The sequence below is a fragment of the Dromaius novaehollandiae genome, chromosome 4 (genome assembly GCF_036370855.1).
Source record: "Dromaius novaehollandiae isolate bDroNov1 chromosome 4, bDroNov1.hap1, whole genome shotgun sequence".
NCBI lineage: Eukaryota > Metazoa > Chordata > Aves > Casuariiformes > Dromaiidae > Dromaius > Dromaius novaehollandiae.
In genome coordinates, this window is record NC_088101.1 from 18,224,156 (window position 1) to 18,251,313 (window position 27,158).

Here is a 27,158-nt window from a genome sequence, read left to right on the forward strand (position 1 = left end):
TCCAGCATTTGTGGATGGGAAAGCCCTAAATTTCAGTTCTGAATTTTAAAAGGTGACATATTTACTGGTAACATTTCATTAATGATGACAGTATTGTGTATTTGGACAGCATCTTTCACCCAAGATGCTGTAGTTAATGCCTTTTACAATCTGTTGTCAATTTTGTAAAGGTCTTATTTATTGTTGGATAGAGTCCTTCTTTTTCCTTAGCAACCTCCTCAAGGCAAGTATGTCTCTCAGGTGTACACCCAGCATCTAATACTTAGATACAGTTTATAGTTCATACAAATAATAATTAATGTTAATAATTAGTTTGTTACAGACCAAAAAATAGAGAATGAGAGTGGGTAGCATCAGGAGTATTTTGACAGCCTTATGGCCTTTCCATCTCAGTTACAGCAACATCTTTTTTTCTGGTATTGACAAATATGACCTGATGCACTGGGAGCCATTCAGAGTGGTGCTGCAAGAATAATTTTATAATTGTTTTACTTTGACTGAATCATGTCTTTCTCTCTCCATCACACTCATTGATTTCTTTTTCTCAGTGCATTAGACGTAAGTGATTTGCCTGTGCTTTCAAGGCCCTTCACACTCCTTTGCCTCTTGTTCAGTACCAAAAGGCAAACTCCTGCCTATGCCTGGTCCTTGATTCCAGCTGCCTGTTAACTTCTCAAGCAGACCCCTCTCTGACTTATTGCCTCTTTTGCAGTAGATCCTTGTCAGTGTCTGCAGTGCTACCTTGCAGTCCTTGAAGCTCCTTTCTAAAACTTTGATCTGAGGCCTACAAAATCTCAAAAACATATTGGTCGTCAAGCTACTATTGCTGCTGCCTGCCATACTGAGCTGTTTTGAGTGTTGTTTCTTGGTCGGCCCCCTGCCTAACTGTGCTCATCTGTCATCTCTTGTTTTACACTGTTGAATCTTGTAGACACAGCATTTGTGTCTGTAAGTAAATTGTCTTGTGTAGACAAGCCCTGTGCCATTGAATATTTATGAGACTGCTGGAGCTGAATTTAATCTATACATGCAGAGTGACCACTGAACCTCCCTGGCTTTGAATTATTTTCTTTTGCCTCCTAAGCTGTCTGAATATGAAGAGACTGATCCACGTTTTATGTTCAGTAGTACATTCCCCCTGACTGTAAGTTCAGCTTCAGATTTACAATGGTGTAAGAGAGAAACTCTTGAGTGAACAACTGAATCATATCTTGAGGAGATGCTGACATGAGAGTGCCCTAAACTGAGTGCTGCATCAGTCACGACATACACTTACTGAATAAGTGTTTACCGGGGTGACTGGCAGCATTTTGGAATTTAAATTGGGGTGTGAGGGTATAAAATAGGGACTGTCTAACACATGCCCATCTCCTCTGATATTTTTGTGTAGTTCGTTGCGGTTAACCAAATCATATGCCATGTGAATGGAGACATCTGGCATTGTTGTTCAAGTATATGAAGAGAAAGGCATGAGAGCCATTGCTGTAGCAACACGGTCGCAATATGCTTATTATAAATATGGCTCGTATTTACTCAGATGGATTCATCCTTTTTTAAATTGCTGTGATTGCCTGGTTTGACCTCCAGTATGCTGTAAGACTTTGTATTTTATTTGTTGATTCAATATTGATTTGCTTGGTTCCCTGCCTGGAATTGATTATGAGAAGGGGAAGTGGTATGATTTTTAGTGTACTTCTAAGATCATTTTTTATAAAGAACAAGTTGCAGAGGAGATACCTCAGTTCGAATGGTACCATAAGAACTCAGTGCTAAGGCACATTGAGAGTTTGTAGATAACAAGATATTCCCTCTGTGTGACTTGTGCTTCCTGAAAGAAATCCGAAGAAAGCTGTTGAAACTGAGTCATAGCAAGGATTGTTTATTTGAGATGAATATGCTCCTTAGTGAGCCTATTCTATGGCATGGCGCAGGGTCACGAGGATTTTAAACGTTCCCACTTGGGCCCAGCACTTAAGTGGGGGAAATGCACTGAAGTATGTTTGAGTGGATAAGTGGTTCAAAAATCTTCTGAATAGAAACTCCGCAAGCTGGACGGTTTGAAGACAAAATATGGGGGAAAAAATGCAAGCAGCTAACAAATTTCACGCGTTCGACTTGCTGATGTGAAAAAGGCTAGAGAATTAGACACTACAGCAGTATGTAGATTATGTAAATAAGGTCTAGCAGGTTGTACAATGCAATTTTGCCGTGTTTCAACAAATTCTCATGTAGCGCTTATTTTGAGTTGCTTGTTTCTTGGTTGTAATGTATTGCTGTGGTAACTAAAAACCAATATTCCTGTTTATTTTTTATTTGAAAATGCTTTCCTCTGCAAGCATCCTACAAACTGTGTTCATATAAAAAAGACAGGCAGCCAGTGCTGAAATGCAGCAAGTGTCTGATGCTTAGTGTGCAAACAGGGCAGTGTTTTGGCAAGGCCATCAGTTAATTCAGCATTGTGAAACGCGATTTAAATTGCATGCTTTTCTGTAGTTTTTCATATTAGTCCTGTGAGTCTCTGCCAAAGAACAAAACCTGTGTTCAAATAGTGATATAATTCTGACAGCAGAAAGTTGCTGTTTTGCAGGCTAATGGCATAAGTATTTGGGAGTACAAGGCCTCTCGAGGTAGGTCCAAGCTTTCCCTGTTGAAGTTCAGACCAGTAGAGCCAATAAGCAGAGCACTGGGAACAGAACTAAGGGACTTTACATCCAAAACTGGAACTGTTTGTCCCAGTTCATTACTAAGATTATTTTTCTGTGCTAAGGTTTTTAAGTAGAAACACATGTGCTAAACCTTATGACTGTGAGGGAGTTAGAGATGGGTGATGTCACAAGGAAGAAGAGAAATTTGCTCTCTAAAGGAAATTTTGTGGTTTTATATTTGCCTTCCTCACTTATTCCAGATTAAGAAAATGGAACATTATTTGCAGTGTTTGCATATATACTGAAGTAAAGAAACAACACTTCTATTTATAAATGTGTAAGAATATGTGAAATAAGTTGTCTCTGAATATTGTGATCATATTGTGTTTGAATTTTCTCATCCAGATACATATACAATTATATAAGTATTAGTAGAGAAATGTTATAGTAATTATAGTTTACAGCAATTGGCAGAAATGTAATATGCTGGAGAGATACATATTAACTTAAAACCAAAGCTAAAACTTACATGCTGGCAAAAGATCAACCAAACATGAGGTTGCTCTGTGGGCAGGACTTACAAAAACTCGAAGGGAAATTACCATCAGACCCTCTCATGTGGTACCAGGTAGCCAAAGTGTCCCTCTGTGCTGTAAGCTGCATCCTAAAGTACATCTTGTGTACTCTCCTGCGTCAAGACTCTGCACGGGTCGTGATTCTAGCCGTTTTGGGAGATGATTGGTAAGCCTTTTTCAGAGATTAGTTATTCAATATCAGCTAGTCTGACTTGAAGGATGTGCTGAGTGGTGTCTTTCAAGGTTCTGTTGTTGTCTGGGTTTACTTAGTATTTCATACTGAGCAACTTTGATGATAGAGTATATAGAGAGTATAGAGTATATACAGAGTATACTCATTAGATCTGCAGACAGTGGTAGGGCCACAAGCGTATTGAAGTAGCGGGATAGAAAATGGTTCTGACAGTTTGAGGGGATGTTTTGGAAAAAATGGGGTGCAGCTCACTAACAGTAGGTGGGAGGTTCTGGGCAGGCAGGTGAATGATGAAAGGGTTAGAGCTGCAGGTGTAGCCGAACACAGGGGGTCCCCCAGGGAGAGATCAAAGAACAGCAGCAGCAGCAGTGCGCTATGTTTCCTTACACAGTTTTGGTCTAGGTTGCAGCAATAACACAGTTGAGGTTGTGGCGAAGGTGAAGATGCACGTGCGTAAGTGCATAAGGCAAAAGCAGGTCTGAAGAAGTAGCAGTGGCGGGAGCAATGCAAGCTCTCGCGGTATGAGGAAGAGCTCCTCCTGCCCCGTGGGGCCCCTATCATTTCATTGCACTCGGTAGGATGAGTTGAAAAGAAGCCCTTTATTTAGAGAAGTGTTCTCCTAGGAGAAGTGGTGTTTCAGGTTTCAGCCAGGCATGGGCATGCTGGCAGTGGCACTGTCGTCAGCAAGTACTTCCTTGCCCTGCTTCCTCGGCTTTGTCTTTCAAAACAGTAGGACACTGCGAATACTGAGAGATGGGAAGGAAGAGAGTAGTTACAAGTGCTGGCATTGAAAGTTTTCGTGAGTAGATACAGGGCAGGTGTGTTTGAGGACTGGCCACCTTGTTTCTCATCCGGCCTGTTCTTAACTCAGCTGAATGAGACATGCAGCAAATGGACTGTCTTCAAATATCTGCTGAAAGGAATTGCTCAGCAGCTGAGGTACCTTGCCCTCCCCTGAATTTTTTTGTACTGCGGTCTTAAGATGTGTCCTTCTTTTCTCTTGCTTTCGTACTTTTAACCCCAGGGATGCCCCTTACTCCTTATTCTCTTTCACTTGTGCTTTCAAACACTGAAATAAGGTCTTGTGCCTGAGGGTCTGCACTGGCTTCAGTCCCGTGCTGGGGGCTGCAGGATCTCTGATGAGTTGAGCAATAAATAGGAGAATTCCTTTGCTGAGTATCGGCTCTTCTGTCTCCGTTACGGCAGATCCTCCCAGCACACTAACGTGGGTCTGGGCCCTGCTTTCTTGGTACACTTTGATGCTTTTTGATAGGGCAGTATTTCATGCTGCTGCCTTATTCGGGCTGCCAAAGTACTTGGACTATTTTGAATTTTAGGTGGAGGTGGCATTTGCTACCCCTGATTCCAGCTGGTCACAATCTTACCTTTTTCCTGCTCGTAACAATTCAAATCCTTTGTTCACTTCAGCAATCGGCAGTGTGTGTGTGATCAGCAAGTCCGAGTTAAATTTCTTTTCTAAATAGCCAGAAACTAATTTGGGAACAGAATCCCTCATCTTCCAACCTAGAAATGGGGAAAAGTACACACAGTGAATAATCAAAAGAAATGCAGTATTGGTAAAGCAACGTAAATACTTGTCGGCTGGTGCTGAAGTCTAACGACAGTACTTTGAGGTGCCGGTCAGTGGCTTGGCATCTCTGCCAGGCTATGTTCACTTGTGAAAGATATGTCAGACTGTGTCCTTGAAAACCAAGATAGCTGCTTCTGAAGATCTCAGCCAGAGGTGTGATCTCCACCTGTCTGAATGCCTCATAATTAATAGGATGAGGTTTATAGGTAGATGGTCTCTTCTTAGAGTGGAGACTATAGCTGAAAAGAGTTAGAAGATCCTTAAGGCACAGCAGCCCCACTTCTGACATGAGATAGATGCAGCAGGTGTGAAGTGAAATGGAGGCTGCGAACAATTGCTTGGAGTTGAGGGGAGTGTGTTTGGAGGTGGCCACCCCTGGAAGACAAGGTGGAGGGTGTGCATGAAATGGAGGGGGTGAGGGGAGAGAGGGGGAAGGAAAGCGAAGGGGCAGGAGAGGTGAGAAGAATCTTGCGGTGGACTAAGAGACCCAGGTAGTTTACAGGCTGTGCAGTGGGAAGGTGTTAGTGGGCCAGAAGGAAATTGCTTGTGGGGGACATTTATCATCTTCCTACCAATTCTGTGTTTTTTCGGTATGCAATAGAGTTAGTTCCCAGGCTGGCATTTGGGAGGTATTTTGTGGGCTTGCCATGAGGATCGGGACTGAGCGATCAGTAACAGAGCCTTGTCTCGGGAGAAATTTACCCCTACTTGGCAGGAAGGTGGTTTTGTCCTTGTTTTAGTCTATGGTTAGGGCAGGCAGTTGTGTGTATATAACTGTATCAGTCACAGACACTATTAGCATGTTTATGCATATTCTGGGAATGCAGTGCTCATTTTTAGTTGCAGTTTCATATATTTTTTCTTCAAAAATCTCTCAAGCAGACCTCCTGGGACATGGCCAAGCTTGAAACATGCTTGATGACCAGGAGGTTAATGAATAACAACTATCAGAAAATGTTTCTTTTGGTATGCAGCTGAATACATTGCTCATATGGGAAAATGAATTGTCAAGGGGAGGTTTTTCATATGCATTGAAGGGTAACTGTTCCACAGATATTTGGGATTTACAGTGAAAGGAAAAATTTGCAAAGATTGAAATAGCTATGATTTTTTTTTAGTCTCATACCTCCGACCACAGTCCCTCTCCACGTGCGCCCACATAGCAGAAGCAGAGGGTCAAAGGGAATCACTGATCCAGAAGCCACTTCCCCAGCCATCACGCAGACGCCCGTGCTTATATTGCAGGAGGCTAGGGCAGCAATCTGATGGGACAGGTAGGTGAGTTAGAAAATACACTGATTAGTTTGTCAAAAATGCATTCCATCTATGCAGTTCTCTCTCCCTTGCTGGTAATTTAAAAGCACTTACACCCTTCTGTAACTGGCATGGAAAACTCTGTTCCTATTTCAAGCCTCGTACATGATTTTCTCCCAAAGCCAAGTAGCCTGCCTTCCTGTGCAAAGATGTGCCCAGAAATGCAGGCACAAGGCAAGAAACTACCTGCTCTGGAGAAATTTGCCCTGACAGGGGACTATGAATGATCTGGGAGTGCATGTGCTAAAAGGTGACGTACCAGGGTATCTTTGTGCCCAATGGCCTCGAAGGAGTAGTCCACGCCACAGCCAGTCATCTCAGTGAGCACCTCCTGAATGGGCTTCGTGAAGTCTTTAGGGTTGACGCAGTCGGTGGCTCCCAGCTCTTTGGCCTTGGCAAACTTGTCCTTGTTGATGTCAACGGCGATGATGCGGGAAGCTCCAGCCGCCTTGCAGCCCATGACAACGGAGAGGCCAACTCCTCCGAGGCCAAAGACCGCACAGGTGGAGCCTGGTTTTACCTGCACGACATGGGGCCCTGCTAGCCTCCAGCCAGAATCCACAGGACTCCAGCGTGAGGAGCAGGTTTCTGTCACACAGCCTTCACCAGCGTGCTAAGGCAGCTGTGGTGACGCTTGTCCTAGGAAGCCCTGAATACCAACCTTGGCGGTATTGATGGCAGCCCCATACCCTGTGGGAAAACCACAGCCCAACAGGCAGACTTTGTCCAGAGGTGCAGCAGCATCAATTTTGGCAACGGCGTACTCCGGCATAACGGTGTATTCTGCAAAGGTGCTGATCCACAGGAAATGGTGAACCTGTTTCCCTTTGCAAGTAAACCTGCTGGTCTTGTCCAGCATCAGAGTCTGTGATTCGTAGAAGCTGTTAAGAGACAAGCGCATTGCTCATCGAGCACAGCACACGCAGGACTGTCAGACAGCCGACCACATTTGGATAAAGGGGACGGTAAACCAGACTCACTGAGACTTTGTGCAGTAGTTGGAGTCAGGATTCAAGCAGAAGCAGCATTCCCCACACTGAGGAAGGCAAAGGGGGATGACTTTGTCTCCTGGAAGAAAGCACACTGTGTTACGCACCCCTGACTCAGCAGGCCCGGAGGGTGCTCTGCTGCCTGCTGGAGCGGCTTGGCTGAGCTGTCAGGTGGCAGCCTCCTACAGAGAGCTCTTTGCTTTCTCTGTCAGTAGGAAATGTTTGGAGCCACACTCATGTGCTTGGAGAACACCTAGGAAAGTTTTTGTGGTGTTGGAGAGTCACCGCCCTAGTGTGCAGTCAGACTCTGAATCACGGGTGCAGACTACAGGCAGGAATTTCTGAGCTCTGGGCTGCTCTGTCCGTTCGGGGTGCCGAATCCTCTGCGTGTGTGTGTGTGTGTGTGTGTGTGTTTGCTTTTACCTGGTTTCACAGAGGTCACTCCTTCTCCAGTGCTCTCCACAATCCCAGCTCCTTCGTGGCCTGGGATAACTGGGAATTCTACGTTAGGAAAGTGGCCTTGTAAAACATGGTCATCTGTGCGGCAGATCGCAGTGGCCACAATCTGTTTGGAGAGGAAGGCGTAGATTAGCCTACGAAACGCTCAGGCCTCTGTTTAACCCTGTTCCTGGGAGTCATTTTCATCGGTGTGTTCAGACTCCCAAAGGGGTCTGTGGTGTTGCCTCGTCCCAGGACGTCTGTGCCCAGACCAGCCTTTCCCTGTTGCTCACACTGGATGCTTCCCGTCGTACCCTGCGCTGTGTCGAAGGGGACTGAAGACTAACTTGTGGAGCATCTCTGTTCTTAGGGTTCTGCAAATCAAAAATCCCAGGTATCTGAAATAACATGGCACAGATTAGCAGGAGAGAGCAGAGAGTTTTGCTGCCCGCTGGTGTGCCACGTGATTTGATAATCCAGGGAAGAATTTCCTTTTCTGTTGAACTGAATAGCATCGGTGCCTGGAACTGTGGGAGATGTGTGAGAAAGGTAGTTCAAGGAGATTAAGTGTCCACTTAAAAAGCAATAAAGGCTGAAATGGCGTCCCTAAATAAACTGGCTACGTCATTCAGATATTCGCATAGGCAAGTAGGTCTTCTGCATTTATTATTCCATATGACTTGCCAGTCGCACGCTGGTGTGTTAGTCCACCCTCTCAGCGCACTGCTGTACCCAGTTCTGTGCATTTAGCTACCTAAGATGTCTCTGCCCATTTCAACAGCTACCAGGTAGGATGAACTAAGAAGACTGTTTTCCATTTTTGTTTTTAAATGTTGAATAGAGCTTTGACTACCCAGACTCAGTTCCCAAACCCTGATCTTCTCCTACCAAGACACGTGAAATGGTACACCCGATGCGTAGCCACAAGAACAGTAATTCCCATGAGGGAGAAGGAACATAGTGGAACTTGCAGGTTTTACCTTGACACGAACTTCTCGGGCCTTCGGAGGTGCAACCTCCACCTCCTCAACAGAGAGTGGTTTGCCCGGTGCCCAGGCAACAGCAGCTCTGCATCTGATGACCTGGAAGCAGCAGAGGGGTTACGCCGTGTGGGACTGTTTGCCTTTGCGGTATGAGCAGGGAAGGGCTTCTGACTAGTGTGTAAAACAGGGCTGCGCTGCGTGCGTCTCCCTGCTCTGACAGACGTGCGGCTGGAACTGCAGGCGCTAGACAACCTTCCTGTGATGTTTCATGGGGGTCTTCCTCTGTATGTGGGATGAGGTGGGAGAGCAGAAACATGGCCGTGCTGAACTGTAAATGAAACCAAGTGATGGTCGATAAAACAGACCTAGTTTAAGGTCTGAGGAATTGCCATTTGCCCTTTGCTGGAAGAACAGCATGTGCGATAGTGTTAGGAAATGACTGGACTTCTAATGGCTTCTGGGGATTTTTCAGTGTCATCCTGTGCTAACAGACATGTTGTCTAGCAGCTTATGAGCTTTTCCCATTACTGATGCACCCTTACAGCGTTATCTGGTGTAATCACCTTTCTCGGGTGTTTGTATGAACAGTCCCCTGCCGTGCTGAGTGCAGAAAGATTAGCGTTTCCGTGCGAAACGAGGAGTCCCAGCCGAACGAGGCTGGCGTAACAAGCAGAAGGTGCCGTGAGCGACGAGTGTCACTCACTGGTGACTCGTGCACAGGCTCCTTCCGCGGCCTGGCCCGGTGCGCGCCTCTGGCGGGGCCGGCTGGAGGGCAGGGTCGCCGCTGCTGCACGCAGGGCAGCCCCGGGCGCATCCGCCAGCACGACCCTCTCCGCTAGAGGCTGGGTCGGTGCCCTCGGGCGGCAGCGGGGCGGCACAAGGCCGTGCTGGTACACTGACCTGTGCCAGCTCCGAATGAGTAAGTTGGATACCAGCATGGGTCAGCTTGGGCTGATTACTCCTGCTGAACAGCTAATACAGTCACTGCTTTGGGGGCCTGGCCTGGCACCTGTAGCGTAAATCCAGGGCTCGGCTGGTTCTCCCATGTCATCCCGTGTCCTGTGAAGGCGCTGGAGCAGAGGAGCTGCTGTCGCCTAGGTAGTATTCACAGCAAACTGGCTACGAAATTTTCCCTTTGAGAAGGCTGCCTGAAAGCTCACGTGTGTTAAGGAAGCTTTGCCCTGTCTGGCAATGAAAGGAAGCAGGTAGATAGGTGCTTGCTGCAGAATTCAAATCTAAGTCAGGCAGATGTCTTCAAGTCTCCGGGAGCACCCAGAAGTTTACTCGGCTGGCTTTCCAGCCGCTCCTGTAAGGCGCTGGGAGCCTGGGCTTCCCACTGGCCATGATGGTCGCACTGGTGTTAGGGCCGGGCCACAAGTGCTGACACAGAACTTAGAGAAATCAATTGTACGCTTAGGTCGGCAGGGACCCTTTTACAGCCGCTCCCTTTGCGTGGTTTTAGAGATGGTGGCTGGCGTACCCCTGCCTCCGTGGAGCTGAGTGAAAAGATTCCTTTGGCCGCGTGTGCTCAGAAACAAGCAATCTGTAGTCAGCCACCTTGCAGGTAAAAATGGGATTTGTCAGGAAAGAATTGTATCAAATGAAATATCCTTCCCTACCAGGGTCGAGAGAAATGCCCCGGTCTTGACTGTAGCAGGGCTTTAGAAACAGCCTCCCGTGACAGGTTTTATCAGAAAGCAGGTCAATATGAAGCCGCTACAGATCGGGGAATATGCAGTTGGCTGCTCCCCCATTCAAGAGCTGCGTTTCGCTGTCACAGTGGGGGCACAAGGCAGGGTTCAGCAGGAGTCTGTTTTTTCAGACCAGCACTATTCAGTATTTTTGCTAGTGAGCTGAATGACAGAACAGAAAAGGAATCCAGCCCGTACGACGTGACAAACTGCAGTTGTCCGAAAGCACGGGATTGTACTTCAGAGTGAATTGGATGTGGTAGGGGAGTAAGTTTAGCAAAAAAAGACAGTAAGCACTACAAGTTTGCAGCGTGAGCCATTTCAAGATTATTCCCCCGAGAACAGAATACCTTTGAAAGAAAGTAAGTAAATGAATTGTCCTTACTTTTCCGGAGGTGGCCATGTGGTCTCAGAAGAGCTGTTGCAGGCGCTGCAGCAGGCTGGAGGGAAGCTGCTTCCAGTCTGACTGAATCCCAGTATTGCGAAAAGTCCCAGCTGTGGACCTTGAGCACCTGCAGGTCGATGCTGAGCCCGGTGCCCCCGATACGCGCGCTCAGCAGCACTCAGAGACATTTTTCTCCTTCACCTGCTGCAGGGACAGGTGGAAAGGGGAGATTCCTGGCACCGCTTGGGTTTCCTTGGAGTCCACCCATTGCCAAAAGGTAATGTTTGACCTGGCAGTGCCTCAGTTATCTGCAAAAGGATTAAAAAAATAAAATTAAAAAAAAATTAAAGTGAGTGAAAAATGTCCTATGGTGAATAGACATGCAGGACATTTTGAAAGGCAGAAGAAAAATAATCTGTGGTGTTGCTGTTTTTTTTGTTTTTTTTAACCTTAATGCCTAGCTACGATAGTGTGCTATAGCAGCCCCCCAGCCAAAAGGAGCAAGTGTGTCAGGAAAAAAGGTGGGGGGGGGGAGAGGCTTTTTGCAAGGACACTTTTGTTTAACTTGGGTGTAACATCACAACCTGTTTTGTGAGGGGACTCACACCCCGATGCTCCCTTCCCACAGATATGTTTCCATTGAGGCATCCAGCAAGCTGATCCATAGGAATTTGGAAGAATGGGACCCGGCTAAGATGAGTGCCTGCTGCCCGCCCTTTGGCTCACCCTAAGGTTTGGGAGCTGCTGCTGCGCTGTTGGAGACGTCAGCCCCGGGGGTGCGTATTTAGGGGACTCCCTGGTGAGCGTCGCGTGGGCCTTTGCCGTGGTGTGCATCAGCCGTGTCTCCTGGGCTGGGGGAGCAGGCCAGCAGCAGCACGCCCAGCTCAGGCGTCCCTGGTGCAGCAGGGCAGCGCTGCTGAGCCCTGCAGCCAGCTCAGCTCCTGCCGGGGCCCGGCTGGCCCTGAGGGGTGGCAGCGGCTTCAGCCACCAGGAAGCATTGCTGGAAGCCTGTAGCCCATCGTGTACATGGCGATGGCCCGCCCTTGGTCCCAAAAGCAGCTGTGCGCCTGCGTGGTGCATTTAAATACATATTTCAGGGGCGTATGGTATGCCGAGTGCTTCCCCGCAGCTAACTGCTGCGCGCTGCCGTGAGGTTGGCCTCTTCTGCCGGTGGTAAACAGCCCAACTGCTTGTTTACAAATTACTGACTCCCCATGTCTGACAGCTGCTCCCAACTGCGTGGCTGTGTTTATCTGAACTTGATTGATAAGATATTCAACCTTTTCTCTAGAGTTACAGAGGCTAAAGGCTACATTACACATTTAGGAGAAGACAAGCTCCTCAGGGCACATGCAGTAGCCTAAGAGAATCATTAACAGCTTTAGTCTTGTCAAACCAACACACGGCAATGGTTGGCATTAAGTTGTTGTAATAGTTGCTGCTCGATATGCTGTGATTGCAGCATAGGAGTAGGCACCCTCCTGCTGACACTAAGCAATACCTTTTCCAGCTTAGAGTCTGGCAGCAGCAACTGGCATGGATGTAGCTGTTTGCTGACAAGTCCAAATAATTTGTATTTGTCTCCCAAAATGCCATGGTGTGAGCTGGGAGCAAGTTGAAGGCCATGTGGAGGCGGCGAGCTGGGGAGCTGCAGTCCAGCTGTCCGGGTGCCCTGGAGGGGAGTGGGTGTCCCCTGGGGCGCCCGGCCCTTCGCAGGAAAGCTCCCCAGTGCCGGCTCAGCCAGGGCCGCTGCTCGTGGGCCCCCCCCATCCAGCCACCTGCAGTGCGTCGGTCAGCGGTTGGGAAAGGGTCTCTGGGGACAAATGCTGGCCGGAGCGTTACAGCCACACGGACCAGCCCCCTGACTCCCACGGGGCTCCTCATCTGAGTTTGGGTAGGGCTCTGCAGGGAGACCTGTGGCTGCAATATGAGCTCTTCGTGGTTCCCGAGAGACAGAGGTGCCCCCCCCCCCCCCCCCCCAACGTATGTGAGCACAAAACTAGCTTGCTGCCTTATAAAATGTCCCCAGTAAGAAAGATTTCAGTTGCCCGTCCTGGACCCTGGCAAGTACCTCCTAAAGATACCAACAACAGGCATTTACCGGGCATGGCTTGCATGATCCTGAAAAGGACAGCAACAAGGTGGCGTGTTGGGATTTATTCCTTAGCTCAAGTTTTTTCTCTTTCTTCCACTCTGAAGGCTACTGATATATTTGCTGTCTTTGATGCAACGTGGAATGCCTCAGAAACCCCTCTGACTCTTGGACACGGGGGGATGCTTTGCCTCCCGGTACGTTCCCTTCCCACCACTGCAAGCTAGGTTTAAACAGTCTTATGTGGCATCTGTTTAACTCGTGTTCCTTAGCTTAGCTGGTATAGTAAACCAGTTTTGCCTCTACAAGAAAATGTTTGGAAACAATACTCTGAGCGCTGAGACATTACTAGGTTCTTATTTCTATTACATCCATGTTACTACAGTTGAGATGAATTAAGAAGAATTAAAACCCTATCCCTCTGTTCTGAACGTTTCAGTGATCCAGTGCACACTGTCGGCTCTCACACAAACTGCCTGGAAAGAGACGGGACCTCTTCAACAGTACTGCGCCTAAGAAGTGTTATCTTACAGGCCAGAAGAATCTTCAGACCCAAGTGCACAGGTAACCCCACAGAAACAAACGTGAAGTTTGATTCTTAACTGCTCGGTAAGCTGAGTTTATTATACACACACGTGTTTAAGGAACTTGTTCTGTTAAAGTCCAGTCTCTTGTGAAACTCATCCTCAAATCATTAACCTAACTAACTGGACTATTCAAGGACTCTTTCTGCTGGGACAAACACCTGAGTCACCATTAGCATGCAGACACCTTAGTTCATGCGGGCCTCTACCCCAATACCATGCAGCTGGGTGCATACAAGCGTTGGTAGTACTGTAAATGGCTGTTTAAATGAAAAGTAAGGCACTGTTGAGCGCCAACATCGCCAAGATGGACATAGCCTCTAAAACTTCCTGTCACCAAGTTGCAAACGCAGAAAGCTGTAAGATTCTTTATGTTTGATTTCTTGCAGACTGTTACCAAAGTCAACTGTTCCCGTTTGCTTTGCATTCACACTTAAGGCTAAGACCCCTCCCCTTTGTTTCATGGAACAAATGATGACGTATAGCTGTGTTTATTCACATTGCTTCCCAAGCTCCAGGCATGCCTCCATAAACTGGCCAAAGATCTAAAACCACATTGATAAAACAACTAAAACACCCTCAAAAGTGGTACAAGCTTAAAAGAAAAACCCACAGCTCTTTTATATAAAATGCTTAGAAGTGTTAATTATATAAAATATCCGGTTGCGAGGCATCCTTCAATACCTAAGGTTGTGATTTACTTAAGTATCATTTATTGAAATTATTAGTTCAAACACATGGTCATCTGGATCAGAGCACACACCAAACTTTTCTCCTGTGCTGCTACAGAGGAGAGACTGGGAGATGGATAGGGCAATCCAGAAAAAAAGGGACTACAACGCTGATAGCCTTTCACAGAGTAATCTTCATGTTTTTTTCCAAATTAATCCCCTTAAGCTTGCAAGAGGTTAAAAAAAAAATCAGCAAAACCATGTGCATTGTCTTTTCTACAAAGGGCTTGCACATCTACAGCAGAACAGTTTGGCACACTTCTGGCTTAAGGAAAAAGAATTAACTGTCTCCTTGATACGATACACTGTGGTATCTAACACAGTGCAAGATTGTGTCACCCATACTTTTTATTTTTAATCTCTGCATTAATTTCTGTACCTCTCAGGTAGTGGGTTAAGCTGGGACATAGTTCTGACTTGAGAGTTTTCCTGAGCAGTACGGTAGCGTTTATCTCCCGTATGTGTGAGCTACGTGCATAGGTCTGCTAAACCTGCAGTGTTATTAAGACCCAAAGAAAGAGTTTCTTTCTTGTTATTAAAAGATTGCATATTAAAAGCCATTTTAAAAAATCCAAGCCTTTCATAACACCTGTGACAGCATCAAGTACTATAATATCAGCATTGGCTGTTAAAAGAAAATTGCAGAAGAATACTGATTATTTGAAGCAAGAATTGGGGAAAGGATGTGGGAGGAAAAAGATTTGTTTCCTTTATAAATGCTGTGCCTTGAAGTCTGGGGTTTGAGCTTGATCCTTTTATTGGATGGGTGGCGGCAGCAGAGCTTTCAGAAATGCCTTGTTTTGCATTGCATAGTGCTGTGCACTGCTGTTGTGCTGCTCTTAAGCCATCTGCTGCTTAGCATTTGGGAATCCTAAAACACCAGGACGCTGCGAATACTGCAATGTAAAATAACAAGTTAGTGATTGTAGAAACCCCCCTGTGCCAGCATCAGCGAGACGCTGCTGTTTTCTCTGAAAACCTAGGATATTACTGCCAGCCACGGTACTCTCGCATAAACTTGGTATCAAATGGGGTGGGGAAGAAGGAGAGGAGCAGACCTGAAAGCTGCCAGGAGCATAGATCTTTCCCTTAGGAGGGGTTAGTTTATCTAAACACCTTCAAAACAGAGTATAAATGCTGCTACAGCTAGCTAGAAAAGTACATCTGGAGTGTGAGCACTCCCATTCATTTTGAGGAATGGTTTTTCTTTGGCTGATCAGAAAGAGCATGCAAGAGAATAATCATCACACAGCACTACCGCGGGTTATTTGTCAAGTGAGACTAGAGGATATGTTGATTTCTGGCATGAATGATTGATGAAGAGGGCAGGAAACTTACTCTTCCTGAGGTAGACCTTGGCTTTCAAGCCCTGACCTGTTACAGTGCAGTGGGCCTGTCTAAGGTATGGGGACAGTGTGCATAGAGCCGACGCAGTCAGATAAGGCAATAGTTTACGTTCTTGCAAGGGTTTACAGGTTAGTCTGAACTTGCTAAGGACTTGGGCTAAATAAATACTGGTACAGCGTGCTATGATCCTTACATGCTCTATACTATATAAAATGCTATGAAGCAGAATTGCTCAATATGGCACCAACATGCCTCTGTCTTCAGGATGACTGTCAGTGTTTTAGCAAAGCTGGTCGTAGTTCTGTCCTCATCACTTTCTCCTGTTATACTGGAGTCTAAAACTAGCATTTAGAAAATGTCTAAAACAAGGACAGTCAGACAATGAAGTGAGTGCTGCATAGTTAGAACCTGAGCGCAAACCTCAAAAAAACCAGGAGGGGCTAAATTCACCTCCTTTGTTACATGCTTTTTATATTTAGAGCAAGTGACTCCTAAAAAAATGCTAGCAACTGACAATGGAAAGGGAACATGAATGCCTTCTCCAGACTATGTAATTTATGAAGAGCTAAAAACTTCAAAAAGGATAGTCCCGCCATATATCAAAATATACAAATTATCTCCCCCTTCTCCCAAGGAAAATTTTCTATTGTTGCCATAGTGAATTTTGCCAGGTGTCAATGGCAGACAGTATTACTGATTTCAGCTTCCTGTGACAATACAGTGTGAGCTCAACTCGCAATATTTGAGGAATGCATGAGAGCTAAATTGTCACTTTTCAAATACTAGGTGAAACTTCATTTCTCTTTTGAAAAGCCCTGAAGTTCAAGCTAAGCTACCCGGTGACTTTCGGACTAATTGCACTGGGACTCTGTTCCGTAACTCACTACAGGAATGGCGAGTTGCTCTTACAGTAAACACGGGCTATTTCTGTGTTCCTGCTCCTCATCCTCAGACGTTTCTTGGGATGTGATGTACATCTCATACATCATCCATCACACATGTAAACATTCTCAGGCTCCCCTGGTCCCTTGCTCTTTTCCTGTGGGCACAGACCTGCTGATTTGGGTGGGCTTTTTTCCCCTCTGCCACCCAGAGTCTTTGCTCAGACTAGAAAGAAAACAGAATCTGAAAACTCTGGAAGGATAGGCAGGGCCCCCTGTGTTTCAAAAGCTAAAGCCTGGCTGTCTGTCGCTACAGCTGCGGCTCATGGAGCACGCGCTACACTGGGTCACATTAAAGGGCACAGTGGATTGCTTTCCCTATGCACTGCCATGAAGCCATGCTCTGTGCTACTATGCAGCCCTTTGAGTTATTTACATAGAACCTTTAAAATTAAACAATGTTTACCTCTTCCCTGTCCTCAGCAGTTCAAATCCCTCATTGATTTTAAGGAAAGGAAGGGTGTGGGTTATTAATGGATCCAGAACAAATTTTTTCTCCATGAAGTCAGCAACCAGTTTAGGGACTGCATCTTTACTTTTCCAGCCTAAAAAAACATCCAGACAATGGATAATAAAAATATTAAATGCTTGTGAAAACAGGTAATAGGGCAGATGAAATTCATAGGTGAACTTTCTTTAGCAGAACAGCATGATGAGATGTTGCAGCACATCTTTACCTTTGTGATACAAAGTACCAACAGGTAACATGGTACAAAGCGCAGCTATTCTACAGTGGAGTCTAGCGCCTGTGATGAACCCAGCAGTGCTTTAAAAGAACAAGTCCAGTTTTCTAGAACTTGAGTCTTTAAAGAATCCAATCCTTTTCCCATGTCAAATGCTGTTTCAGCATGCATTGTTGAAGGTACTGATCCCTTGTCCCCCAAGACAAACATCATACAAAAGCCAGAGCGCTGACATCTGTGGTGGGAACTGGAAACTTGATTCCCTGGACAAATAAATGGGAGTCTGTTTTCTTGCAAGCAGTACTGGATCGAGCTGTCTCAATAGCAGGAGCCTCTTCCAGAAGAACCCGATGTGCCTTTTGCTATTTTACTTAGTACCTATTGACTGTATGAGAGGAGGTGGTTGGGGAAGGGCTAATCTGATGTTTGAAATAAGCTTCCCCTTGCCTTCAGCTGCAGGTCCCCAAGGACTTGCTGTGGGGGGGGCTCTGCTGGGACAGGACGCAAACGAGAGAGCCAGGGTGGACGGAGGAGAGGGAGCCGCGAGGGGCTGAGCCGGGGCCTGAACTAAACTGCACCCAGGTGGGTCTGACCCCCAGTGTCCTCCAGGGTCCTGACTGTCCTTCTTGCCCTCTCTCTTTCATTTGATCTTCTTCTCCCCCTTTTTCTCCCCTTCTCCTTCCCCCTTCTCCTTCCCCCTTTCTCCTTCTTACTGTCTCCCTTTCTGCTCTCTCCAGCTTCTTGCTCTCTCCCTTTCTCCCACTCCCTCTCACTTCCTTTTCCCCCCAACTCCCTCCCTTCCCCTTCCTTTCTCTCACTTTCTCCCCCCTCCTTCTCATGCTTATCTCTTTCTCTCTCTTCTTCTCCTTCTCCCTCTCTTCCTTTCTTCTCCTTCTCTACCTTTTTGTCTGCTCCCACTATCTGCCTTTCTGTTATTCTCTATTTCCCTTTTTTCCTTCTCCCTCTTTAGTTCTCCTTGCCTTCCTCTCTACCTTCCTCCCATGATTTCTCTCCCCCGTCTCTCTCCCCGTCTCTCTCCCTTTCTCCATCTCTCCTTCTCTCTCCCCACTTTTCTCTCACACTCTTCCCCTCACTGTTCCTCTTTTTCTTCTCTCCCTCTCCTCCCTCTCTCTCTCTCTCCTTGTCTCTTTTTCTGTCAATTTATCATCTCCCTCTTTGCCTCTTTCTCTCCCTCCCTTTCTCACTCTCCCCCTCCCACCTTTCTTGCTCTCTCCTCATTGCTGTCCCTCCTTTCTCTTCTCTCCTTCTCCCCCTTTTTCTATCTTTCCCTGTCTCTGCCTCTCCCCCCATTTTCTCTCTCCCTCTCTCTTCTCCCTTTCTCACCCCCTCTCTACCTCTCTCCCACTCTGCTTCTTTCACTCCCTTCTCCCCCTCTTTCTCCCCTTCTCTTTTCTTCCTCCCTTCTTTCCCCCATCTCTTTTCCCCTTTCCTCTTTTCCCCCTTCCCCCTCTTCCCCTTTCCTTTCCCCCTTCCCTTCTCCCCCTTTTCCCCTCTTTCCCACCCTCACTTTTCCACCCCCTTTCCCTCCTCTCTTTCCACCCCTCTTCCCCCCTTTCCCCTCCCTCTCCTCCCCATCTTTACCCCCTCTTTTTAGCTCCTCGTTTTTCTCCCTTTCCCCTTCTTTTTACCGCCCTTTTCCCCACTCTCTTCTCCCCTTTGCCCTCTTTTTCTCTCCCCTCTCTGCCTCCCCCACCCTCCTCTCTCTTCTTTATCATCTTCCTTTCCTCCCCCACTCTTACTCTCACTTTGTCACTTGTTCAGTCACACATTCACTCATCTTTCACTTTTTTGCTCGTACTCTTGCTCACGCTCTCTCACTTGCTCATGCTCTTTCGTTCACTTTTGCTTGCTCACTCACTTGCTTGTGGTTGCTTTCTCTTGCTCCCTCTTTCATACTCTTTCTCACTCTTGCTTTCCCTCTCCCTCATGCCTTTCTGCTTTTTCCCTTTCTTGCTGTTCCGCTCATTTGCGCTCTCTGGCTCATGCTGTTCCACTCTTTTGCTCACACACTTTGTCTTACTCACACTCTTTTACTCACTATGCCTCTTCCTTGCTTACTTGTGGTTTCTCTCACTTGCTCATGCACTTTTTCTCACTTGCACTGTTGCTCGCTTTCCCCCTCTCTCTCTCCATTAACCACTTCTAGCTGTTAATCACAGTTTTCATAACAAATTCCTTCTGTGCTCCCTTGTCAGCGTAGTAACTATCAATATTCCTCCAATAGGGCAGCTTAAGCAATCAGTTTAGGTGTATCCCATTTGATTCAAAATGATTTACAAGTTTTCCAAGCAAGCTAAATAGCATCTTCCCAATGTTCTTACCTCCAAAGACAGACCCTTTCCAGGTGCGGCCACTGAAGAGGAGCATGGGGTCAAAACTGATCTTTTCTGCTGCGGGGGGCACTCCCACAATCACGCTGACTCCATAGTTGTAGTGAACAGAAGCCAAGGCCGCAGCCTGAATGTAAAACAGACAGGGCGACCCTGGGGTTATGCAAGATCTGCTGTTGGGGTGCAACACTGAAATCCTCTTCCTCCTCCTCCCCTCACGACTCTGCTGGCAACGTCTTTTGCAACTGCAGCCATATCAAACAATTTCTGCAGCTCACACCATCCTATCTGCTGTCACAGGTTAGACATGTCACAAAGCCCATAGCTTTGTTCAGTTCCCCTGTTTTGTCCTATTTGTTAGCGATTAGCCGCTGTTGGGGAGGAGCCACCGGGTTAGATGAATGTTTGTCTCCCCTGCTCTGGCCCTTCTTCTGTCAGAATACTTAGGGGCTCCATGCAAGATCCCTTTCCTAAGGCTTTTGAATGCGCTTCTGTCTCTAGAGGTCAGTGGCAAATGGCTGCACTTCATGGCTGGAAATTCTGGTCAGCGCTTTGCCTGTGGGAGGCCTCTCAGCTCATCACCCTCAGTGCTGAGCAGGTTAGAGAAGGGACAGCTACTGGGCTAATTCCTCTTTCGACTGTATCTTTCAGTTGCATACCATGGTTTCAGTGTGACCTATGACTTCGAAGGAGTAGTCCACGCCGAGGCCAGTCATCTCCATCAACACTTCATGAATGGGCTTCGTGAAGTCTTTAGGGTTGACGCAGTCGGTGGCTCCCAGCTCTTTGGCCTTGGCAAACTTGTCCTTGTTGATGTCAACGGCGATGATGCGGGAAGCTCCAGCCGCCTTGCAGCCCATGACAACAGAGAGGCCAACTCCTCCGAGGCCAAAGACTGCACAGGTAGAGCCCCGTTCCACCTATAATAATCATAGGAACATGGCATCCTGTTATGTTCCAGGTGAAGTACAGTGCATTTGTTATTATCCACACATTTTCACTTAACACAGTTCTTGTAACTTGGAGTTTACCTGTGGAGAAGGAATTTGCACATGCACGTCTGTTGAAGTCCTACATGTGACTAGGATAAGTTGTCACTAAAATACATTTCTGAGATTAGGCTTTCATCACAGGTCTCAGCTTCAGGTTTAGAGCCAGATTTTTTATGATGCCCTATATTCCACTGCTGTTAAAAATCAGGCTGTAGTCTCACTCCCTTGGAGACAGAGCCAGCTGTAAAAGTCACATGCGTGTATTGCTCCAGATTATGAGCCGTCCATACAGCAGTCTTCCAGGTATTCCTAACCTTAAGTTACAGTAAAATAAAGTAAAATAAAGCAACCTTTTCGTAACAGTAGAGTTGTGAGAGGAAATGTTACCGATGGTAAGAGTAAGTAAGGGTTTTGGGGATTTTGAATTGTAGACTTCAAAGCACCTTATAGACAGAGAAGCTGAGGCAAAGAGCTACCATCTTCTGTCTACCATGAAGTCAGCAAATGGAGTCTGTGCTCCAGTTCCCATGCTGATGACCCGTTCGCAGGCCTCAATCCTTAGCAGACCCCAGAAGGCACCAGAAACAGCCACTGCAGCACCTACCTTGGCGGTCTGCACTGCAGCCCCGTACCCAGTTGAAAATCCACAGCCAACCAGGCAAACTTTTTCCAGAGGAGCAGCAGCAGCAATTTTGGCCACCGCAGTTTCATGCACTACTGTGTATTCAGTGAAGGTACTTGTACTAATAAAATGGTGAACTGCTTTTCCTTTACAGGTAAACCTTGTGGTGCCATCAGGCATTAATCCAGAAGCTGAACTAATACTGTTCAAAAGATAACCAGAAATAATGGCAAATGAGATCTGTTAAGCATGGACAGTTTTTGCATAAATAAAATCAAACAAGGGTCATAGGTAAGCCAGGAAACTCACTCATTTTTACAGCATAGATTGCCCTTGGTGCTTAAGCAAGCGCTGCACTCCCCACACTGTGGAACAAAGAGTGGGATAACCTTGTCTCCTAGAAATAAAACAGTGATGACAAGGGGATTTAAAAAGGCGAACAAGAAGCATGCAGGTAAAAACATGACACAAGTATATTTAAGCCATAGAAAAATATGCACCATGAGTGCAGTGCTGGACTTGGAAGATGAAACTTCTGCATGTGTCTTAGAAGACAGCATTAGTGCAGGGTTATGATGGCTAATTTCAATATGCAAAAGGCCTAGTGTCCTTCATAAAACCGAGTCTGAGCTACGTGATAAAAGCTAGTTAGCTACTGCCATTCGCCAGGTACTCAGTCAACAGTGCATCACATCTTCTGCTTCTCCAAAGGAAAATAATAGCACCCTGGTGAAGAAACTGAAATAAAAGCTGAGATCCACTGGGGCATGAGGTTGGAGCACTGAGCTAACACGGCTGTGAACTGTGCATAAGAAAAGGGGAAATTAAACATTAATTTGCCAGCCTACAAGTTAAGACAAGATCTCGAATTTTCTAGCACAATGATATGATTAACAAAATAGCACATACATTCTCAGTGCAACATTATCTGCTGCGCATTTTCCACCAGAACAGTGTACGGTAAATCCCTCATTTAATACAGACCATCTTGTGATTTGGCAGTTCTAAAATGTGGCTCACCTTTGACACGTTCAAAGCCAAAGGAAATCTTCAATTTCCACTGAAAAGTGGAAAAACACCTTAGAGAACATGAGAATGCCCTTCCACCCCCAGTTAATTTAGAAGAACTGGGACATGGGCTTAGTAATCATTCTGCTGCAGAAACTTTGCAGGTTTCAGGGCTTTTTATAGAACACAGAGGTGTAAATTAAGCATCAGAGAAATATTCTGTGTACAAGTTCAGAGATACTGTCTCAGCTCACATGGAAACATATGGTTGCTAGAACGGGACAATCAAGTAATTTATCAAATTCTTGGAAACAGACTGACTTAGAGAAAAAGTGGTTTGAGCTATCACTGAAATTGGAAATATATGTATTTGCTTGGAGTTAGAACAAAGCAGAGATCTCTAAGAAAACATCTTATCATACGTATCAACCTGCTTTGGAGAGGCTTCCTACTTTGTTGCCAGTATGAAGAAAGAGACTGAAAGTACAGAGGTAATAAAAGTAAACTACTCAGGTATGCTAACAGACTCCCTGGATGAAATCAAGCATTTCTATATAGATTTGATTCATTGCATGTTTTATCTTTATCACTTAGCTCTAGTTAGAATTTCTTAGGTCCCATAAAAGTGAGCAGAACCTGTTGCATCTTGCAGTGTTCAGAGGAAAACGAGCACCTTTCACAGAGTTCTGTACCTCCCAACTGTGGGTCAAAGAGGGAGCGGTGAGAGGGGCAGCCCACGCTGATGAGCACCTCGGAGCGACCCAGCCCATGGCGAGAGCCCGCCGCGGGAAACCCCGACTCACCTGCGCTGGTGCCGCGCACAAGCACAGCCAGCAGCAGAGGGTGCGTTCCAGGTATGCCCCGATATGTTTAAAGTGACATACTTAGATGCCTAAGCTCTGGTCTACTAAAGTCCATGGATTATTCAAATGTTAAGACACCAGAAGCAGGTGCTTTGAGATGCTGTCTAATCCACTGCTTTGTCCTAAAGTAAATTAATCTAGACCTGTATCATTCTTGAGAGAGATTAGTTGTACAAACTGTGTTTAAAGAACTTGCAGCTAACATCATAAATCAAGATCAGAAACATAGTAAAAGAAACGTGAACAGTACATGGTGTCATTTAAGATATCCTTGAAATGGCTAAAAGTTGGAACATTTTTCCTCTGCAAAACAGGTATTCACACATGTCATGGTCTTTGATTTAAACAAGAGCCTGAAAGCTAAGCATAGGATCTGTGTTCAGTACTATTTCATACCTGGTTTCACAGAAGTTACTCCTTCCCCAACACTCTCCACAACACCAGCTGCTTCATGCCCAACGATTATGGGAAAAGGCATAATCAGCGCACCACTTACAACATGGTCATCGGTGCGACAAATCCCTGTGGCCAAAATCTGTTTAAAAAAAAAAAAAAGAGGCAAGAATATTTCAGCATTTAACTACGTCCTATGCAGAAGTCACTTGCTTCCCTCAGAAATCACATATATGAACGATAAACCTAAGGGCCAAACACTTGTGATCGTGTGATTCGTGACTGTCATGGTTTATATTAGTCTGTAATCCACAAAGCAAGACTCCTCTGTGGATGTTTACTATGCACTGCCAAACAGTAGCAGAAGCAATGTCCTAGCAATGTAATCATTTGTGAAGAACAGAATAAAATCAATTATCCCTAATATATGTAAGGAATATATATAAAAAAATTATTATATATACACAGAGATCTAGGCTACACATGACTACTCCACATCACATTTTTACCTTTTTTTGCATGTACCATAGCAATGTTTCTTTTGAAACATTCAGATAGGGCTTTACCACTTTTATCCTGACAAACACAAATGTCAACCCCATGGGAAGCTTCTCCTCACTTGTGTAAGAACTGAAACCTCTCTAACAAGAAAAAGGTTGCTGACTTCTGTGGAGAGGGAAAGTTCTTAGAAATGTAACAAATGCTTCATACACAGATAAAAAACCGAAATACTTAGCTGTGTTGAATTCTAGCCTAGCACAGAGTCAAACAACTAAGTAAAAGAGAAGTTCTTGCCCCACTCTATAGAGGATTAAAATTTTTGCCTTTTACTATAATTTTACAGAGCCTGTTAATAGCACTCAAATACTTGTGATTAGCAGCAAAATAGTGTGCAATTCATAACACTATTGTTTTATACCTTTATGCGAACTTCATGTGCTTTTGGTGGGTCAACTTCCACTTCCTCAATGGAAAATGGTTTCTTTGGTTCCCACAGAACTGCTGCTTTACATTTAATAACCTATGAAAACACCAAAGGGAAAGAGAATGGCACTTGCGCTGGGCACGTCACCACACTGAGCCACATTCTTACATTTCTGCATATGAAACTCCTGCTTGTATCTTAGGGAGAGGGAAAACTACAAAAAAAAAAAAGTCACTGTGCGTGTAAGTCCACCTGTTGAAAAGCTATTTATAATACATTTTTTTTTCCTAAAAATGTCTCTAACTTGGTCATATTACCGTCATACAAAGCTTTCACCAACCTAAGTAATAATCTCCCAGGATAACGGGATACCTAATCCATCCTCATTGCTGCTTCAGTCCTGAGTTCTCCATTAGCTAATACTGTTTGGGTAGGTAAGTCGTTCTGTGTTTCTCACTTCCTTGGAGGATTATTTTTACCTTGGATTACCGTTTTTGTCCGCTTGTCTGCCTGTATTTGTACCTTCTTGGAGAGATCACTCTAAATCATGCCATTTATCATGTCATGAAATGACTTTAATCTTCCTAAAATTGCCTTATTATTCAAGTCTGCATTGAGAGCTGGCAAAACAAAAGCTAAAAATGGCATTAAGAGCCTAATACAGGCTTATCACCATTTTCTTAAGAAAAGAAAGCTCAGACATGAGGTGATGGCTGAGAGGACGTCTACATAAAATGATGTGCTACCACACAGAGGTAATCACGGCTAGCAGAAGTAACACAGGCACTTCAGTGCAGTGCTGTCCGTGCCAACGTACCTTGCTTCTCAGAAGGGATATTTAACCTGGGGGGTCACTCCCAGGACCTGAGGCAGCTTTTCTTGTCCGTTAGGCCTGACCAGCCCTTCCTAGCCCAGAAATTCTCCCCAACTTGTTCTCGCCCCACAGGCTTCTTTGGTAAGTCCCGGTGCCAACAGGCCTCCTCACTCACTGGGCACCAAGGTCTCCTCTGCTCATCTCTCGGTGGGAGGAAAATGCCCTCAGAAAGGAGCGGGGTGGTGCCCACTCCCCGCACCGGCTCCCAAGCGGCAGGGAGCCCACGTCTGTGCCCTGCAAGCTGGCGCCTAGCGGAGTTAATGGAATTGGTGCATCTCTGTCCCCACGTTCATTCCTTGGCAGCCTCCGTCCATCCCAGAGCTCTAAACAACTCCAGATCGGGCAATAAGATTTTCCATGTCACCCTTATGGGGAACAGTCACTCCCTTAAATCCAACTGACCGCAGACAGTCAGAAAGCATTATCTTGACAGTGAAATGGAGAAAAATCAAGTCCTCAACGCATGAAGTTTAGCACATGCATAAGTATCCTGCATGACTGAGACATGCAGCGTAACACCGGCGTGTCACAGAGTTCTGGGAGAAAAAGTACTATTTTTTTCATATCAAAGATTTGTGGGAAGAAACAGAAATAATGTCTAATTAATGACAAATTATCAACTGGTGGCAAAGAAAATGACTAATAGGAAATAACAGCATATGAAATAAAATAGTACACTTTCAGCAGCCAGACTTAAAGTGGGAATGAACACAGTTCTTTTAAACAGATAGACTAAAGAAAGGTCTGCAATAAATTTAACTTTTTATATGTCAAATGCAAGTATAATCAGTAAAAATTTACAAGTGAAGACAAAGGTCACATTTTAAAGGATCACATTTTCTACAGAACTTACTTAAATATAAATGCTTGCACATCTATCCCAAGTAGTGCAAAGCATGTGCAATGTTTATGAGAAGAAAGGTAGCCAAGAACTGCAAATTGCTCAGAAGTGAAAAATACTCTAAACAATGTGGGATCTCAGAATGAAAACTGATACAGCTGATAAACACATTTACTTATGTGCACACTTATTATATTACATCCTATATTAAACTGGCCAATCAGAAATCAAAAATAATTTGCTAACCCTAGGGGGGTATTTTTATTTTGGTGCCATTAGCTTATGTTGTCTCAGTTTTTTTTTTTTTTTAACCAATTTTTTTGAAAAAAAAATCTTGGAATAACACAGTGTTGTGCTCTCTTTGCACAGTTATTTCCTTCAGGAGTGTTAACTGCCATTTTCTAGGAGACTACAGTGGCCTGCAAGGAAAGGCAGCTCTTTTCTATCAGCTTGCTCATAAACTACCATCTAGACTGTATGCCACCAGTAGTTACGGTGTCCCTGCCAAAAAAGAAAAAGCATTTAAAATGCATTACTCATCCGCAACAAGGAAACTTTTCTAAAATAAACTTTGCTTACTTTGCCTGCTGTGCTCATGTTGACTGGCAACTCTGTTTCGAATCTTGCTATCGCTGGTTTCTTGCACTGGGAGTTCAGTCAGCTCCAAAGCAGTCACGTTGCCAGTACCGCAAGTCCTGTCCAACACTGGACACTGCTCCTGCCGCCTGCTCCTAGAAATACACTGCTCAGACCTCCTAGCCAAGCCTCCTAGCCTGAGCCCCACCCCTTAAACACCCCAAGCACTAGAAAGAAAATAAACCACTCCTCTGCTGAAATGTGGCTCTTGACAGTACTTCATAACAGGCTGGCTGGTGAGCTCTGGAGGACTTCTTTGTTTTCTTCCCCAAACTGGTCTCATGTAGCTACCTTCACAACAGAACATAAGATTGGGTGTTGATCAGCACTGCTCATCTCTGCTGTGGATTTCGAGCCTCAACAGCATTTCCAAATTACATCCAACATTCTGAAATCAGAAGGGAAGGAGAAGTCAGGCTTCCTCACGGCACCTTGCTACAACCCCCCATGGCAGCTGGGCACAGCAGCCTG

General features: G+C 45.6%; 2 protein-coding genes and 1 long non-coding RNA gene across 3 annotated transcripts; 1 reads left to right on the forward strand and 2 right to left on the reverse strand.

The window, feature by feature from the left end:
* Positions 1 to 3,992: 3,992 nt before the first annotated feature.
* LOC135328157 (alcohol dehydrogenase 1-like) lies at positions 3,993 to 11,021 on the reverse strand. The gene is made up of 9 exons (XM_064510514.1): positions 10,805 to 11,021; positions 8,726 to 8,827; positions 7,731 to 7,872; positions 7,299 to 7,386; positions 6,980 to 7,199; positions 6,578 to 6,838; positions 6,131 to 6,266; positions 4,799 to 4,937; positions 3,993 to 4,159 (listed from the first exon to the last, which is right to left on the reverse strand). Exons 1-9 carry the CDS (start codon positions 10,820 to 10,822, stop codon positions 4,135 to 4,137), a joined length of 1,131 nt encoding a protein of 376 aa, XP_064366584.1. The 5' UTR covers positions 10,823 to 11,021; the 3' UTR covers positions 3,993 to 4,134.
* LOC112988530 (uncharacterized) lies at positions 10,950 to 20,320 on the forward strand. The gene is made up of 5 exons (XR_003260561.2): positions 10,950 to 11,081; positions 11,433 to 11,580; positions 13,336 to 13,460; positions 17,636 to 17,764; positions 20,185 to 20,320. It is a non-coding gene; the product is annotated as an uncharacterized LOC112988530 (long non-coding RNA).
* Positions 14,171 to 26,790, reverse strand: LOC112988510 (alcohol dehydrogenase 1). Its single transcript, XM_026109074.2, has 9 exons — positions 26,631 to 26,790; positions 24,331 to 24,432; positions 23,415 to 23,553; positions 21,457 to 21,544; positions 21,130 to 21,349; positions 20,193 to 20,453; positions 19,525 to 19,660; positions 16,906 to 17,044; positions 14,171 to 15,107 (listed from the first exon to the last, which is right to left on the reverse strand). Exons 1-9 carry the CDS (start codon positions 26,646 to 26,648, stop codon positions 15,083 to 15,085), a joined length of 1,128 nt encoding a protein of 375 aa, XP_025964859.2. The 5' UTR covers positions 26,649 to 26,790; the 3' UTR covers positions 14,171 to 15,082.
* Between the last annotated feature and the right edge of the window lie 368 nt (positions 26,791 to 27,158).

What these genes read in the sequence shown, in the direction of transcription:
- LOC135328157 (XM_064510514.1), bottom strand. An exon ending in CTGCCATCAATACCGCCAAG is followed by an intron (nt 6,839 to 6,979) that starts GTTGGTATTCAG and finishes CATGTCGTGCAG; the next exon opens with GTAAAACCAGGCTCCACCTG. An exon ending in TTGTTACGAGCAGGAAAAAG is followed by an intron (nt 4,160 to 4,798) that starts GTAAGATTGTGA and finishes CCCATCTCTCAG; the next exon opens with TATTCGCAGTGTCCTACTGT.
- LOC112988510 (XM_026109074.2), bottom strand. An exon ending in CACATGAAGTTCGCATAAAG is followed by an intron (nt 23,554 to 24,330) that starts GTATAAAACAAT and finishes TTTTTTAAACAG; the next exon opens with ATTTTGGCCACAGGGATTTG. An exon ending in CTGCAGTGCAGACCGCCAAG is followed by an intron (nt 20,454 to 21,129) that starts GTAGGTGCTGCA and finishes TGATTATTATAG; the next exon opens with GTGGAACGGGGCTCTACCTG.